This window comes from Berghia stephanieae, chromosome 2, assembly GCF_034508935.2.
Source record: "Berghia stephanieae isolate SIO BIC M18660-M18661 chromosome 2, UCSD_Bste_1.3, whole genome shotgun sequence".
Classification (NCBI taxonomy): Eukaryota; Metazoa; Mollusca; class Gastropoda; order Nudibranchia; family Aeolidiidae; genus Berghia; species Berghia stephanieae.
Genome location: NC_088361.1, coordinates 55,462,887 through 55,479,427, shown reverse-complemented (window position 1 = coordinate 55,479,427; position 16,541 = coordinate 55,462,887). Strand labels below are relative to the sequence as shown.

Sequence of the window (16,541 nt, the reverse complement as noted above, 5' to 3'; positions counted from 1 at the left end):
CAACATCCCTCTCTCTCTCTCTCTCTCTCTCTCTCTCTCTCTCTCTCTCTCTCTCTCTCTCTCTCTCTCACACACGCACACGTGTTTTATGTGTATAAAAATAGAGTAGTTTCTCGAAGTTGAAGAATTCCTAGCGAGCGCCATGTTGGTTCATATAAACCGCTTCGTTGTCAAAACAAGTAAAAAAAATACTGTCACGTGATTATTTTTCTCCACGAATCAGCGTGCGTTCTTGAGACGGTAGACAGCGTTGTCGAAGATTTGAATTGCATCCCATAAACAGATCTACAAAACAGCATGGAGTATACGACCACTTAAAACCTGACTTGCCCAAGTACAAAGAGAAAATATGTGGATATGTGGATTATGTGCGAATGACGCCTGATAACTTCAAAGCTTTGCTAGATTTGTGTGCTGCAGACCTGGAGAAGTACTACACAATTTTCAAACAACCAATTTGGAAATAAATTGACCGGGTGTTGTACGCAAAAAGAAGTGCTGCATACATGCACGTCTTTTTGGTTCACCATACCTCCTCACTCCTCACGTCTTTTGTCAATAAAATCACAGACAGGAGATACAGAGGAGTGCCTAATTCTTTTCGCGACGCACTTCAGTTGTGTGTGATATTATATTTCAACATTTACACAAAACAATCAACGACCCAAGAGCGGCCATCATCTTCAAAATCTTCATAAAAGCAAATCAGATAGATACGCTACACGTAGATACAATTAATGACAATACATACAACTAGTTATAAGAACATGCATATAAACACAGCTTATCCCCACGTTATGACTGTAATCTCCTGCCACCGGACATAAGTGACGTAGAATAAGTGGAAACTTCCATATCAATTTTGAATGCACACGGTCGAACGATAATATGTGACTGTTCCCTATATAAGTCTCTCTCTCTCTCTCTCTCTCTCTCTCTCTCTCTCTCTCTCTCTCTCTCTCAGTCTTCTCTCTCCCCCTCTCTCTCTCTCTCTCTCTCTCTCTCTCTCTCTCTCTCTCTATATATATATATATATATATATATATATATATATATATATATATATATATACACAATTTATTATTCTCACCATATTATCACCTTATTTCTTCCAAAAACGCTATTGTCTGCATCCATTGTTATATAGATGGATTCTTCAGGGAGGTATGCTGTATAGTTGTGTCAATATAGAAAGAGTGTCCCCCAAAAAATTATGTATACACCTTATAGAATCTAATAACATATACATTGTTTTGGAACATCCTATATATGGATAATGGTATCTAAATCGAATTATAAAAATTTTCCTTTTAGGAGATAGCCCTCCCCACAGCAACGGTATGGATGAAACACTGGGTGGGAAACTGGCAGACAACAAAGCTATCAATGAGATTCTGAGGCAGACTTTGAGGGGGGTCGGACCCATATACCCCACACTGGGTAATCACGGTAAGGGAATGAATTATATTTCCTGGCTCGTCACTTCTAATTATTTATTGTCTCGTCGGTGAGAGTAAATTTGGTGTTCCTCCTCACAACATTGCCATCCAGAAGTTTTACGGACCAACACACAAAACTATGTGTAACCATGAACGATTATAATCTGGTCAATACAGTTTAGTGAGAATTACCCATAAACGCGGATGGCAAAAAAACAAAAAAACAAACAAAAAAAAAAAAACAAACAAACAAAAACAAACAATAACATAGACCTGACTGGCGTCAACTTCATACTAGATCTATTTATAAGCTGTATTAACCAGACAAAAAAGTTCATGGTTACGCAGAGTTTTGTGTGTTGGTCCGTAATACTTCCGGATGGCAATGTTGTGAGCTTCTTGGCCAAGTACATCCTATCTATAGATAGCATGCGCTTGGCTAAGAAGTTCACAACATTGCCATCCGGAAGTATAACGGATCAACACACAAAACTGTGTGTAACCATGATCGTTTATAGTCTGGTTAATACAGTTTAGTGAGAATTACTCATAAACGCAGATGGCAAAATACAATAACAATGGCCTGAGTGATGTCAACTTCGAACTATCTATAGATAGTATGCAGTTGACGTCACTCAAGCCTTTGTTATTATATTTTGCCATCCGCTTTTGTGAGTGATTCTCACTATAGTGTATTAACCTGACTATAAACGTTCATGGATACATATAGTTTTGTGTGTTGGCCCGTTATACTTCCGGATGACAATGGTATGAGCTTCTTAACCAAGCACATACTATCTATAGATAGTTCGTAGCCATCTTTATGTTATAGCCTGATACTGATCCAAAAGGACTGGCAGTTTGACGTCATTATTTAGTTTTTACACAGTCTAGTAAGTTGTCGTTAGTAGAGCTCGTGGAAACAAGTTATTTCATTGGCTGAACTATTGAATAGAACTCTCGATTCGTTTTCTTTTGTGGCAAAAGACTGGCATTTTGACGTCATTTTTTGGTCAGTATTAGGACATAACTTTACGAAGGCCATGATAGTATGCACTTGGCTAATAAGCTCATAACATTGCCATCCGGAAGTATAACGGACCAACACACAAAACTGTGTGTATCCATGAACGTTTGTAGTCTGGTTAATACAGTTCAGTGAGCATTACTCATTAACGTGGATGGCAAAAAACAATAACAAAGACTTGAGTGACGTCATCTTCGAACTATCTATAGAAAGAATAACAATGATCAGAGTGATGTCGATTTCATTCACGTTATTGTTTATGAACAACCAACTACGTTTGCCCGAGCACATGTGAAGGTGTGTCCATGAGTTGATTGGTCAAAAATCGACTGGTTAATTCTTATACACCCCATAGCATTCACAAACACACACACACACACACACACACACACACAAACACACACTCACTCACAACCACATACGCTTCTTAAAATCTTTAATGTCTTGTTATGTAATGCTGATGCTAACAATATCAATGTATTATGCCTTTTAGATATTTCAGCTGCCTTTGACACCATTGACCATGACATTTTGTTAAGAAGACTAGAAAATACGTTCGGCATAAAAGGAATTGCACTTTAATGGTTTACATCATATTTACAGGATCGATGGCAGCAGCAGCCTCTTATGGTTAACACTATTATGTTATGACGATCGACCCAATCAGCAAAGTCCGGTCCGCATTCGTGCACCGTCGCAAACCCGCCTGGTAGCATCGTCACACCACACCTTTCGACTAGATGCTCTGCCGTCTCGGGTTCTTGCCCACATCGTGGACATATTGGACAGGTAGTTAGACCCCACCGATGTAACACACTTGCCGTTAGGCAGCTCCTCGACCGAAGCCGATTCGCGGCTACTCAGTGTCTCCTCTTACTGGTATTAAAGCCTTGCAACTTCTCACCAATCTTAGAGGAGTGTAGGTCCCCGCCCCCACGAGGGATTGAATTCGTCCAAACCGACGTCCATCTCGTATGCACAGCTCTTTCCGTAGTCAGGGATTCTGCGTACAAGGGTTGCCGGGACTTATTTCGTATCGAAACGGGGGCACCGTCCATTATGCGCATGAGAGGGGTATCTCCATTCCCTCTCTCTTTGATCTTACTCAGCAAGTTTCCCGTAATCGTCTCCCTCTGGACATCGGGGGGCTGGATCACTGCCATTATCGGGCCCCATTCTCTAGGGGTTGTTGCTAGCGTTCCTGACACTATGTGCATCGACTTGCGACGTTTTACATCCACCTTCTCAACGTTTCTGCTTCTACCCCACACTGGAGCGCAATACTTCGCGGTGGAATAGCATAGTGCCAAGGCGGACGTTCTCAAGAGCGCTTGGCTAGCGCCCCAAGTCGATCCCGCCAGCTTCCTCAGAAGACTATTCCGCTTCTCTATCTTCCGGGCAACCCCTTTCGAGATGCACCCGATAGGTAAGGCTGCGATCCAACGTCACCCCTAAATATTTTGGATGCGGCTCATATGGGAGTGGCTGGTCCCCGACTAGGATATTCAGTTTGCGGGTGTGCCAGCCACTGCATAAGTGAAATGCAGTGGCCACGGTTTTTGAAGTGTTCAACTTCAGGTACCACCTGTCGAAGTAGGATTTGAGTCTGGAGACGTCCTCGCTGAGTACGCTCTCGAGACGGGTCCACACTTTACTCTGAGTAACGAGTGCCCAGTCGTCCGCGTATCCCAGCCTCAGGGAGGAAGTGTTCGGCATATCGCTAATGTAAACGTTAAACAACATTGGCGCAAGTACCGACCCCTGAGGGACCCCATTCTTCAATTTCCTTACTTTGCTCGTGGCGTCTCCCAGCGCGACGTGGAATTGCCTTTCCCCTAAGATCGAAGAGAACAGCTTCAAGGTCTTTTTGCACCTTATAATTTTTGCAAGTTTGAGCATCAACCATTCGCACCAGACCGTATCGTACGCCGCTGATAGGTCTATAAAGACAGCACCTGTTTGCTGTTTTCTCTCGAACCCGTGCTCAATATGCTCTGTAAGGGCAATGACCTGCTCCGTGGTGCACCTCCCTTCCCTGATCCATGGCAGACTGTCGTGGTGAATGGTGTTCAGTAATAGCAAGTTTTAATAAACTTTGGAGTGCCACAAGGCTCAGTTCTTGGCCCTGTCCTTTTTAATGTATATATGCAACCCCTTTCTAGTGTGATATCCAGATTCAATCTGAGTTATCATTTTTATGCAGATGATACGCAAATATATGATTCAGCGTCCCTTAGTAATTTACAGTTCTTAATACAATGAATTACGAGCTGTTTTAATGAGATTAAATCTTGGATGTACCACAAAAAGTTAAAATTAAATGATAGTAAAACTGAGATGTTAATGTATTGAAAGCCGAGTATCCTTAAACAGTCAAATAAATCACCTATTGCTCTCGGAAATAGCAAAATAAAATTTTCAAATAAAGCAAAAAAAACCTTGGCGTCATCATTGATAAAGATCTTTCCATGACAAGCCACGTGAATAACACCATACAATCTATGTACATAGAAATAAAAATGATAAGCAAAATTCGTAATTCAATACCGAAGTATATAGCAGAACTTTTAATTAATTTCCTTGTTTTATCCTTGTTACTAGTGTAACTCCCTTTGGGCGAATTTAGCTAAAGACAAAATTAGCTAACTTCAGGTTGCTCAAAATAACGCAGCCAGACTCATTGTACGCAATAACAAAAAATACCCGTCCTTCTCCGTGAGTTACATTGGCTTCCTGTAGAAAAAAGAGTTGCCTATAAGATTTGTACTGTTGTCTACAAAGTCTTGAGCACCGACAGTCCCTCCTATATTAAAGACCTTCTAAACATATATGTCCCCAATAGAAACTTGATTATTATTATTATTATTATTATTATTATTATTATTATTATTATTATTATTATTATTATTATTATTATTATTATTATTATTATTATTATTATCTCTTTTTGGACTCTTAACGATGGCTACGGTTCCAGGCTATAGATAGATCGAAGATGACGTCACTCAGGTCTTTGTTATTGTTTTTTGCCATCCGCGTTTATGAGTAATGCTCACTGAACTGTATTAACCCGACTATAAACGGTCATGAATACACACAGTTTTGTGTGTTGGTCCGTTATACTTCCGGATGGCAATGTTATGAGCTTCTTAGCCAATCGCATACTATCTATAAGTCAACGATCGCTACGTTCGTATTCAACTATTTTGACATTGTGACGTCACTCAACTCTTTGTTATTGTTTTTAGCCAGAAATTTTTACGAGCAGTTCTCACTAAGTTATATCAATCAGACAGCGTTTGAAGATACTCACGTCTTTGTTATTGTTTTTTGCCATCAATGTTTATGAGTAATTCTCACTAAACTGTATTTACCAGATTATAAACGTTCAAGGTTACACATAGATGTGTGTGTTGGTCAGTTATATTTCCGGATGGCAATTTTGTGAGATTCTCAGCCAAGCGCACCGTATCTATGTCCGTCTGGCGGATGTTATGAGTTTTTTTAAAACTAAACACATAGCATCAATAGAATAAACGAATTTGACGTCATTCATCTCTTTGTTATTATTTTGAGACTGTTTGTGTTAAGTTCTCACTAAAATATGTCAATCAGACTATCAACGTTAAAGGTGACACACATCCTATTCATTAGTATGTGTAATTTGGCAGTCGGATGTTGAGAGTATTTTAACAAATCTAATTATGCTTCATGATTCATTTTCCTGTCTTAATTGGATTCAATAGTCTGATGTCACGCAATCCGGCAACGGCGGCCATCTTGGTTCTAAACAAAGAAAATCATTACTTTTTATTCTTCATGCTGGCTAGAACTTTTCATATGCCTTGTGATCAGAATCTGTAAAAGTCAAAACATGATCAAATTTATGTTTTTTTTTTCCCTCTGGATACGCTTTTATGCTCGCCGGGGAAATATTTCATACGGCGTCCGCCATTGTTCCAATGGTTTAGAGCCAGTGTTACTAAGTTACCATGCGTCATAAGGAAGGAAGTGACGTTACGACCATTGAAGAGTATTCCTATAGTCAGGACCTTGTTGCTGAAAAAAACTTCCATCGTCAACAATGCGGCAACGATAATATTATTGTTGGGAGATTTACACTCTCGCTTCGAAAACTGCGGCAAGAAAGAATTATACAGAAATAACATGTCATGTAGATGTTGTTAATGATTTTTTATTATATGTTTAAAACCACAGATCGTTGAAAGTACACTTTCAATATGAAAACTTTAAATAACGAATCTTATTTTTAGTTTGAGAAATTTCCACAGAATCATAACAGGTTCGTCTCGAAAAAAGATTATTAAAAATATCTAAAAGGTACAATGGAGACAAGAGATATTCTTCTGATATTGTAACTATTTCAGTGTGAAAATGAAAGAGTTCATCTGAAACACACTTACTGTTTTGTTTGATTTTGTGGTTTTTAATTTGTATATATATATATATATATATATATATATATATATATATATATATATATATATATATATATTATATATATATATATATGTGTGTGTGTGTGTGTGTGTGTGTGTGATTTTTATCTTTCTTTTTTTTTTGGTTGGGGGGGGGGGGCGGGGTTAATTGCTCTGGTGTGTACGTGTGTATGTGTATATATATATATATATATATATATATATATATATATATATATATATATATATATATATATATGTGTGTGTGTGTGTGTGTGTGTGTGTGTTAGAGAGAGAGAGAGAGAGAGAGAGAGAGAGAGAGAGAGAGAGAGAGAGAGAACTTGTATCGTGTTGATCATATGACTTAATAATAATAATAATAATAATAATGATAATAATAATAATAATAATAATAATAATAATAATAATAATAATAATAATAATAATAATAATAATAATAATAATAATAATAATATAATAATAATAATGGTATAGATTTATAGTGCGCCAAACATCCCTTCATCAGGAGGGCTCTGGGCGCATAACATAGATTAACTTAATCATTAAGCCCTAACACAGTACACGAACAACGCTAATTATACACATAATCAAAAGAAAGCCTGTCGGAATAAGAATGTCTTCAATCGACGCTTGAATTCCTCTAGTGAAGACGAAGAACGTATCTCTAGTTATAGTAAATTCCACAACCTTGGACCAGAATGCTGAAATGCGCGTTCACCAGCCTTCACTCGACAGCGGGGTGTTTTCAATTTGAGGTCGTTCGTTGATCGAAGCGATCGCTGAGGGTTATAGATAGAATGCGCTTGGCCAAAGAGTTCACAACATTGCCATCCGGAAGTATAACGGACCAACACACAAACTCTGTGTAACCATGAACTTTTATAGTCTGGTTAATACAGTTTAGTGAGAACAACTCACAAACGCGGATGGCAAAAACAATAACAAAGGCCTGAGTGACGTCATCTGCATACTATCTATACCGTTCAACGAGGTTTGAGAGATATGTTGGTGACGAGCCTTCCAGGCATTTGAAAACGATAGTTGAAGATTTATATTTAATCCGCTGGTCCACTGGCAGCCAATGCAGCTGCTGTAGTAATTCGGGAGCTGCAGTTTTCCTGTCTTTCTGCAGTAAAACGCAGGCTGCCATGTTCTGTATTTTCTGGAGTTTGTTTATTTTGTCCTTTGTAAGACCAACAAACAGTGCATTGCAGTAGTCCATTTTCGGGAATATCAAAGATGTTAACAATTTGTTGCAAGTTTCCCTATTAATAAATGGTCTGATTGTTCTGATATTTCTTAGAATGCAGATAGCACTTGTTCTCACATTGTTAATATGTTTGTTCATAGACAGATCACTCTCTAAGGTGATGCCGAGATTTTTTGCTGATGTTGTGAGCTGTATTTTGTCATTATCGTTGATTGTCAGTGCCCGTGTAAATGGATCTGTCTTATTATTAGAACTAGCAATGAATAAGGCTTCAGTCTTGTCGCCATTTAATTTTAATCTATTTGCAGACATCCATCTCATCACATGGTTGATGCATTGTTCGTAAACAGTTATCTTTGAAACTATATCGGATTGCAAACACATGCTATATATCTGGGTATCGTCGGCGTACATATGATAAGCGAGAGAATGTTGCTCTAAGATTCTCACAACAGGGGAAGTGTAAAGTACGAAAAGGACTGGGCCTAAAACGAATCCTTGAGGTACACCAAAATGAAGGTCACGCTCTGACAAAGTTACTTCCCCAATTAAAACTGATTGAGTTCTTTGAGTAAGATATGATGCAAACCAGTTTAGAGCAGTGCCTGATATGCCGAAAGTAACTTGTAGCCTTCGAAGTAGTATGGCATGGTCGATGGTGTCAAAGGCCGCCGAAAGATCGAGAAGACTAAGGAGGGTGGTTTTTCCTTGATCAATAATTTGCAGTAAGTCATTTGTGATTCTCATCAATGCTGTTTCTGTGCTATGATTTTGCCGATAGGCTGATTGAAAGCACTCATCGAGGTTATTATGTTTCACGTGACAAGAGAGCTGTTTTAATACAATCTTTTCTAGAATTTTGGAAATGAATGGTAGATTTGATACAGGCCTAAAGTTTTTAAATGACTTTATTAATTATGTGACTATTGCAGCTAAAGTAAGGTGAAAGTTAAAATTGAAAACATTTTTTTCTAAATCAGAAGAGTATGTAATGCTAATTCCATCCGTACATCTTTTTCTTTGGAAAATAATGAAGACTTACTTCTTACCTGCATGAAAAAACGAATTTTATTATTAGTCTACGTCCCTACCACGCCAAAGCCTGCGAAGCTGCCAAGTCAAAGACAAGATAACGCTATTAATAATCGATTATGGTAGCCCAATCGATCTTTTATAATTTTCACTTGAAATGTTGTAATAATAGTTTGAACAAAAAAATAACAAGTTATAGAATACTTTCTTTTTGTCAGACTTACATTCAATGTACAATTTTATAACAACGTGTCAAACACGTTCTTTTAATGTATGTGTCTTTAACTAATGTGTAAAATCTTTATAGATACTAATTGGTTACCAATGTCAAATAACGTCTAATTCAAATGTTGTCATCATTTTTTATTATATTCAGATATGTTCCCTGAAAATGTCTATTTCTCTAAAGGAAGAAACACCAAGGTAGGTCGATTTAGTTTGATAACAATGACCTGCGTAGTCAAAATTGACTTCGCTTAGATTGATGAGAAAAAATAGGTTATGGAGAAGTGTCAAATGGAAAAAGAGAATAAAAATATCGCGGTGTCAGACAAAATTCGGGATCCCCTTGACACGGACCCTCCGTCTAGCTGAGGGAGAGCTTTCAGAGCAGTCGCACTAGCCACAGAGCCATTCAGTGTGACTGCTTGCTGATCTCTCTCTCTCTATCTCTCTCTCTCTCTCTCTCTCTCTCTCTCTCTCTCTCTCTCCCTCTCTCTCTCTCTCTCTCTCTCTCTCTCTCTCTCTCTCTCTCTCTCTTAGCCAGACGGAGGGTGCCGTGTCAGTTGGATCTCGAGTTTGGCTCTGACACCGTGCTGCTTTCATCTGACATTCTCCATACCCTCCATTTATCATTATCATTGATATAATTGCCCATTCCACACTTTCTCCGAATTCTACGCTAAGATTATAGCTTTTAAAATGGAAAATAAGACTCCTCCTTAAAATAATATATCTTTTACACCTGTTACACTAAATCTTACCAAATTTACGGAAACTGCCTTGATATAAGGAAAATAGATTAGAAATCGAGTAACTGTAGCCGCTAGGGAATCTTAATGATATGAATAATTTCCCTCTTCACACCAGCAGTGATAAATTAAATGGAGACTATAATGAAGGGAGTAAATGTGACATGTAAAAAATGCAACACAAAGTAAAAACGCCCCAGCCTTTAGCCTTTTTTTCAGGTAATTGTAGATAAATTGAGCATTTATATAGTGCAATATCCACTTAACGTGCTCAATGCGCTTTACAAGGGGTCCCTGGTCAACAGCAACATTTAACGTGTAGGACGAGACATGACGCCTGTTAGGCGATATTACAATTTTTCGGACAAAGACAACGCTGTTAACGGCCAGGTACTCATTTTACACCTGAGTACGGTGAGAGAATGTGAGTAAAGAGTCTTTTCCAAGGACTCAACTATGCGCCGAGCGAGGCTCGAACCCATGACCTTCCGATCCGAAAGCGAGTGTCATACCACTAGACCACATAGCCGCACTAATAACAAGAAAAATAAAAAATAAAGAAATTTTCATTTTTCTTCTCCGTTTATAGTTATATTATCTACGTTTACCTAAAGGCCACTATTTACATTGCGTTTTATCTTTTAAATGAGTCACATTTACTCCCTTTATTTTACGCTCCATTTTATTGTCTCAGTTAGGCACCTCTAGCTTTTAGTGATTCAATGTTCGTGGAAAACATTTAGACCTATTTATATGAAGACCAATACACATTAGGAAACAAATGTGAGAATTACCGAATCATAAAAATGTCATGATATCTATAATCTATCAAAATACGATGTACAATTCAGTTATAAGAGAACAATATGACATCATTCAAAGGCCAATATCGTAGCACATGTTAAAGATATCTTAATCTTGGTGTGACCCAACATCTCGAAACGAAATTACGTCGGAATAATTGGATGCCACAATGGTTTTTTTTTCGTATTTTTAAAATGAGAAATTAGGGAGCAGACACCGGTGTAAGATAAAGACCTGAACAAGTGTGTTGAAACGGTGCCAAAGGAAGAAAGAAAAATACAGGAGCAAAATAACATCCCCAAAAACCAGTCCACCTGGACTGGGATCGAGCCTCAGACCTTCTGATTACCGGTTAGACTCTCCTCTGTGGTGTAATGGTAGCACGGTGACCTATAATCTTAAGTCCTGAGATTCAACCGCCAGTGAAGGTGAACAGAAATTTGGGGATTTTTTTTGCTTTGTATTTTTTCTTTCTTGTTTTGTCTGGCACCGTTTCGTACACACTTGGTCAGATTTTAAAGTAAATGAATAAATGCAAATGGCTGCGCTGTCTCTATGGACGCTTGACGTGAACAATATATGTGTTACTTCGAATGTGTCAGTCTGTTTCTAGTATCCAGTTATTATTTTGTTTCTATAAATCTCTGTCCAGTGCAAGTGTTATTAGCTTTTGAATGAGGCAGTTTCCTTGTGTTGTTTAAATCAGTTCTTCAGTTGTTGCTTCTAAATATATTTCATATGTTGTTGGGAGTGAAATTGGTGTACGCCCTCTGTATTTAGCTCCTTGTTTGAAGTAATCATCCATCGAGATATGTGCTGGAACAGTTTCATCTCATGGGAGCACGTGTCCGAACAATTTCCATCTTTTCTGCTTTATTCGCGTACTGACTGTTTGTTCTGCATCTGTCATATACATCCTCATGACTGATTTTGTCTGGCGATGAAGGGAGTCCAGAGTGTCCGAATTCTTTTTTGTAAACCCCAAGTACCACAGTGTACAAAAGAATTGGCGGCACAAGCGCTTTGTAAAGGGGTATTCTTTTATTTTCATTAATGATGTTTTTCATGTTCCAAACGTTGTGTAGTTCTTTGAATGCAATTTAAGCTATCATTTTTCTTCGTTTGATGTATTCATTTTCATTAATCAAGTTTCCGAGTTTTCTTAGACTTTTGCATCCCGCTTGTTTCTTGTTAGCTAACTACTGTGATTTCTGTTTTGGATTCGTCGACCTTTAAGATTCCAATGTCGCAGTGTATTTGATATTATTGGTATGTGCTGCTTCGCCAGGTCTGTATTATCAAGTATGATATCATCAAAAATCTGTTCACGGGTAAGGAGTTGAGGAATCGGGAGTTTTGGTCTTAATTCTTTTAGTACTGCTTCCGAATATACTGTAAAAAGAATTGAACTCAGATTGTCTCCTTGGCGAGTTCCTAGCGATGTTAATAGTGAAACTATTTCCGCACCTGATGTAAACGAGAAATAAGCTCAGGAACTTCAAATCCTGTGTTCTGCAGATTGTATCAAACGTAGAGCTCATGTCAGAGCCCAATATAGTGAACTCTTCTTTGTATTTTTCATCTGGCTTTCAACCAACTACTAGCCCATACAATGTCACTGGTATTCCTATCTTTTCTGAATCCGCTCTGAGTGGGAGACATACATTCCTCCACCTTTGATTTTATTATGTTGAGTTGTATTAAGCTCAGCAGATTTCTAAGTGTTGTAAGAAAAACAATTGATCTTAGATTTTCTAATGGTCCTATTTCACGTTTGGTTTATTCTACAGAATTACTTTACCAGGGCCGAGATCAAGATGCGTTCTATGTTCGAACATATTTGTAATATGAGCAGTTAGCTCTTCTGCTTTGATGGTGTCAATTCCAGGGGCCTTGTGATTGTTAAGTTGGTAAATAGCGGCACTAACCTCAAGATAGGTTATTAGTTCATCCAGCCTTGATTCGGGGTATTCGAATTGTTCTATCTGTTTGTCCCATTCTCGAAGTGTTTAACTCTTTTAACTATTTGTTGTACATCACAGATTACTTCATCGTCATCATCAGATATTATAATACCATTAAAAAAAATTCTGTTTAATGTTTTAACAGCTTTAAATACTTTCATGCTGACTGGGTATGTTTCTATTTCCATTGCCATGTTGTCGATTTTTCTTTTATTTGACAATAGATTGTGCTTTGATTTAATCATCACTTGAGTTATCTGGTTTTTTTTTCCATTCACATTTAGTTCTTCATTGCGGTAACTGTTAATAATGGGTCTAAGTTGATTTTGTTCTTCCGAAAGTTTTTGGAGGATTAGACAGAAGCGCTTTTGAAATTCGTTGTCTTTGGAAGAGTTTCGTCTCTGACTGAAATGATAGTGTCGATCATTTTCTGGTGTTGTTAGGCAAGGTTTGTTTCCTCATTCATTTGTATAAGCGCAAGATTGTTTTTGAATGCAGTATGCATAGCTTCGTGTTTTAGGCTAGTCAAATATGTTGCTGGTTTTGGTCTGGGTTTAAAAAATCTTGGTGTTTTACTAACTGACTTCTTGAAAGTAATTACTAACAGTCTGTTGTCAATGTTTACGTTTATTCTAGAATATGTCATTGCATTGTTCATGTGTTTTTATAACGTTCTGGGAGAACAACATAGTTAATTTGGCTATAAATTTTACGAAATTGTCATCCACTTTTATTGATCCTTCCCATGCTGTCATATGTTTAGATGGTTACTTGAATGCCAATTGAATGCCCAATTAGCATTATTCTAAGCATAATCTGATTTCAAAGTTAAAATTGTTATGATTGAAGCCTAAGATTAATTTTGAGGCTGAAGTTAACCCCGACTTGATGCCTTTTGTGAGAAATGGTGATACCTATATTGAATTAACGCATTTGCTGCCCTTCCCGAGTCCCTGATTAGGATACATATTAATAATTACAAGTATAGAAACACACGGGACTATCATCTAAGCTTTGGGCATTGTTTTCGTGAAAACGGGTGTTTTACAGGACGTGACCTGGAATTAATAAATGATCTATTTTTAGCACGCTGCTTAACACCAAGAAAGTGGTTGTTAATGAACTGTGAAAATAATGACCATGACCATTTTTATCACGAAACGCGTTGGATATTCATATGCACCAAAAGATTGTTAAAATGGCGAATCAGCCCTCTTTTCAACATTTATATAAACCAATAGATTGAGCGAAAATGTTATAGAATCTTAGAACATAGTTTTTAATTAACGGTTATGTTTTTAAAAGCGACGATATCGTTTTATTTTTTGAAGATGGGCGCAAGATGGTGATTTTCGCTCATTTATAGAAACCTTCAATCCTTACGAAATGCTGTATTTCTGTAAGTTGTCAGCCATAGATAATATTCAATGCGTTGGACAATTAAAGGACAAAACTAAGGGTGACAAACGTATTCCTTTAAAACGCATTTCCGTGTAATTTCCGCTTCCCATGCGCTTCACAACACTTTATTTATTCCCCTAGCATAAATAAATTTATCATTTGACTGCCAGTGGTCCTTAACGGTACTGGTACTCTTAAAATATCAGTTTATGTTTGCGGCACTTAAATTTTTAGTTAATACATTAGTCTCTTTAGGTGTATAATTAATCTAATTCTAAATGTCGAAAAGTTTCAGATATTTAAAACCAACCTTTTAAAATCGATTTTGCAAAATCGAACACAAAATTGAAATCAGCACACTTTGCACAATTCAGTATTTTGTATGTCCACCGTTAGAATTGATTAATGCCACAACTCTTTGCCTCATTGAAGATGTTTGTTGATGGACTCTTTCTGCAGCTATATCATTCCAAATTGTATTATTCCTGTCATCGGAGTTTGTACAGCTTTCTTGGGGGTTATTGGTTTTTTTTTTTTTTTTTTTTTTTTTTTTTTTTTTTTTTTTTGTTTACTTTAATAGCTTTCTTTTATTAAATTATAAATTCTCACATTTGTTCATTGGGATTGATGTCAGGTGACATAGTTGATCACACGGGTTGTCACCCTTACATTTGCATCGTTTCGAAAAGCAGATTTTTGTCGAGCTCTATATGCTGAGGTGTTATCAAACTGGAATGTCATCACTTGATTATTCTGATTCCGAATGACAATCTACAAAACTCAGCAAATATATTTGAAAATTAAAAAAACAACAAGTTAGACCACAATTTTTCATGGAAAATTATATATAAATTAACAGGATACACACCATTAACTATTGCCATAATGGTGTAGCGTATGGCTGGAAGAGAAATATATACTCCATCATCAAACAGCCGACTGAGGCAACTCTCAACACTAATAAAGAAATATATCAGCTGTCCGTATAGATTTTAAAATAAACTAGTAATCTAATATAAAACTACATAATAACTTTAACAGTCAACAGCATCTACCTGTGTTACTACATGTCCTACATGTACTACACAAAGTCCTGACGATGGCCAGAATAAGCCTAATGCATCGATATCGACGTGATGACTGCAATACTATTGTGGTACATTTTTCAATACGTTGCTCCATTGTTGTCAACATGTCGAGCACTCTTGTAATCAGATGTGTACCATAAAACGATTATATAGGGTGCGAGAAAAAAAAAAGAAAACAATTTAGACAAAATTCAGTACGAACTAGAAACCAAATATATTCGAACATTTACAAGTAACAAAAACATAACTTGAATTTAATTCTTGCTAAGTTTAATTGAAAAATTGCTCTATTTGTTAAGAAACTATGCCAGGGTGTCATATGAATAAATGAAAGAGAATCATTTGGTGGAGTTCGAAAGAGTTGCCAAGTGTGTGAGCACATGGAGGAGTACAGCGTCTCTAAAAATACAGTGATCCCTGCTTCTGGCCTTCAAATTGCCTAGTAATTGGTTCAACATTTTTAATTTTTAGAGATTTATTATGGAAGGAGGGGACTGAGAAAGAAAGAAAGAAAGAGAGAGAGAGAGAGAGAGAGAGAGAGAGAGAGAGAGAGAGAGAGAGAGAGAGATAGAGAGAGAGAGAGAGAAATAAATCGAGAAAGAGGGGAAAATAGAAAGAGAAAGGAATAAGCAAAGATAAATTTTTTTTCCATGCAGCCATTTATTAGAATGAATTTTAAAAAAATATTGACCGTTAACATATCAAATTACGTACCGGTTCATTGCAGGTGTTCATATCTATTTATCATAGTCGTTTACCAGAAGTTTAATCCATAACCAACGAGCTAAAATTGATGACGTATGTTTTCGACGAAATATTGATGAAACAATGGAATTTTTGATAAAATCAACGCAATGTTTAATCAAACCGGTAATACTAAAAGCCTTCCGGAGCCGTCGTGCGTAATTGGAGGAGCGTTCGGTGGGCGGAAGACTTCTGGAAAGGTTCGCACACATCTGAGGGCCTCCGGATGGCTTGAGAATGCTTTAGATGATTTCTGGACGGCTTCCCTGGGCCGCCGGACGGCTTTTAGTATACCGCCATTGAATACTTATTGCCGTCCGGAATCGTCCGGCGTAATTTGAGGTGCTTTTGAAAGGTGGCAGACTTCTGGAAAGGTTCGTACAGGTCTGAGGGCCTCCGGA

General features: G+C 37.4%; 1 protein-coding gene across 1 annotated transcript in view; it reads left to right on the top strand.

Annotated features, from left to right (window-relative positions):
• LOC144963688 (sphingomyelin phosphodiesterase A-like) overlaps positions 1-16,541 on the top strand; it is a 110,251-nt gene that overhangs the window by 48,253 nt on the left and 45,457 nt on the right. The window contains exons 7-8 of the mRNA XM_078897643.1: positions 1,315-1,449; positions 9,545-9,591. Of these exons, the coding sequence (XP_078753769.1) occupies positions 1,315-1,449; positions 9,545-9,591 (182 nt within the window). The remainder of the gene's footprint in view (positions 1-1,314; positions 1,450-9,544; positions 9,592-16,541) is intronic.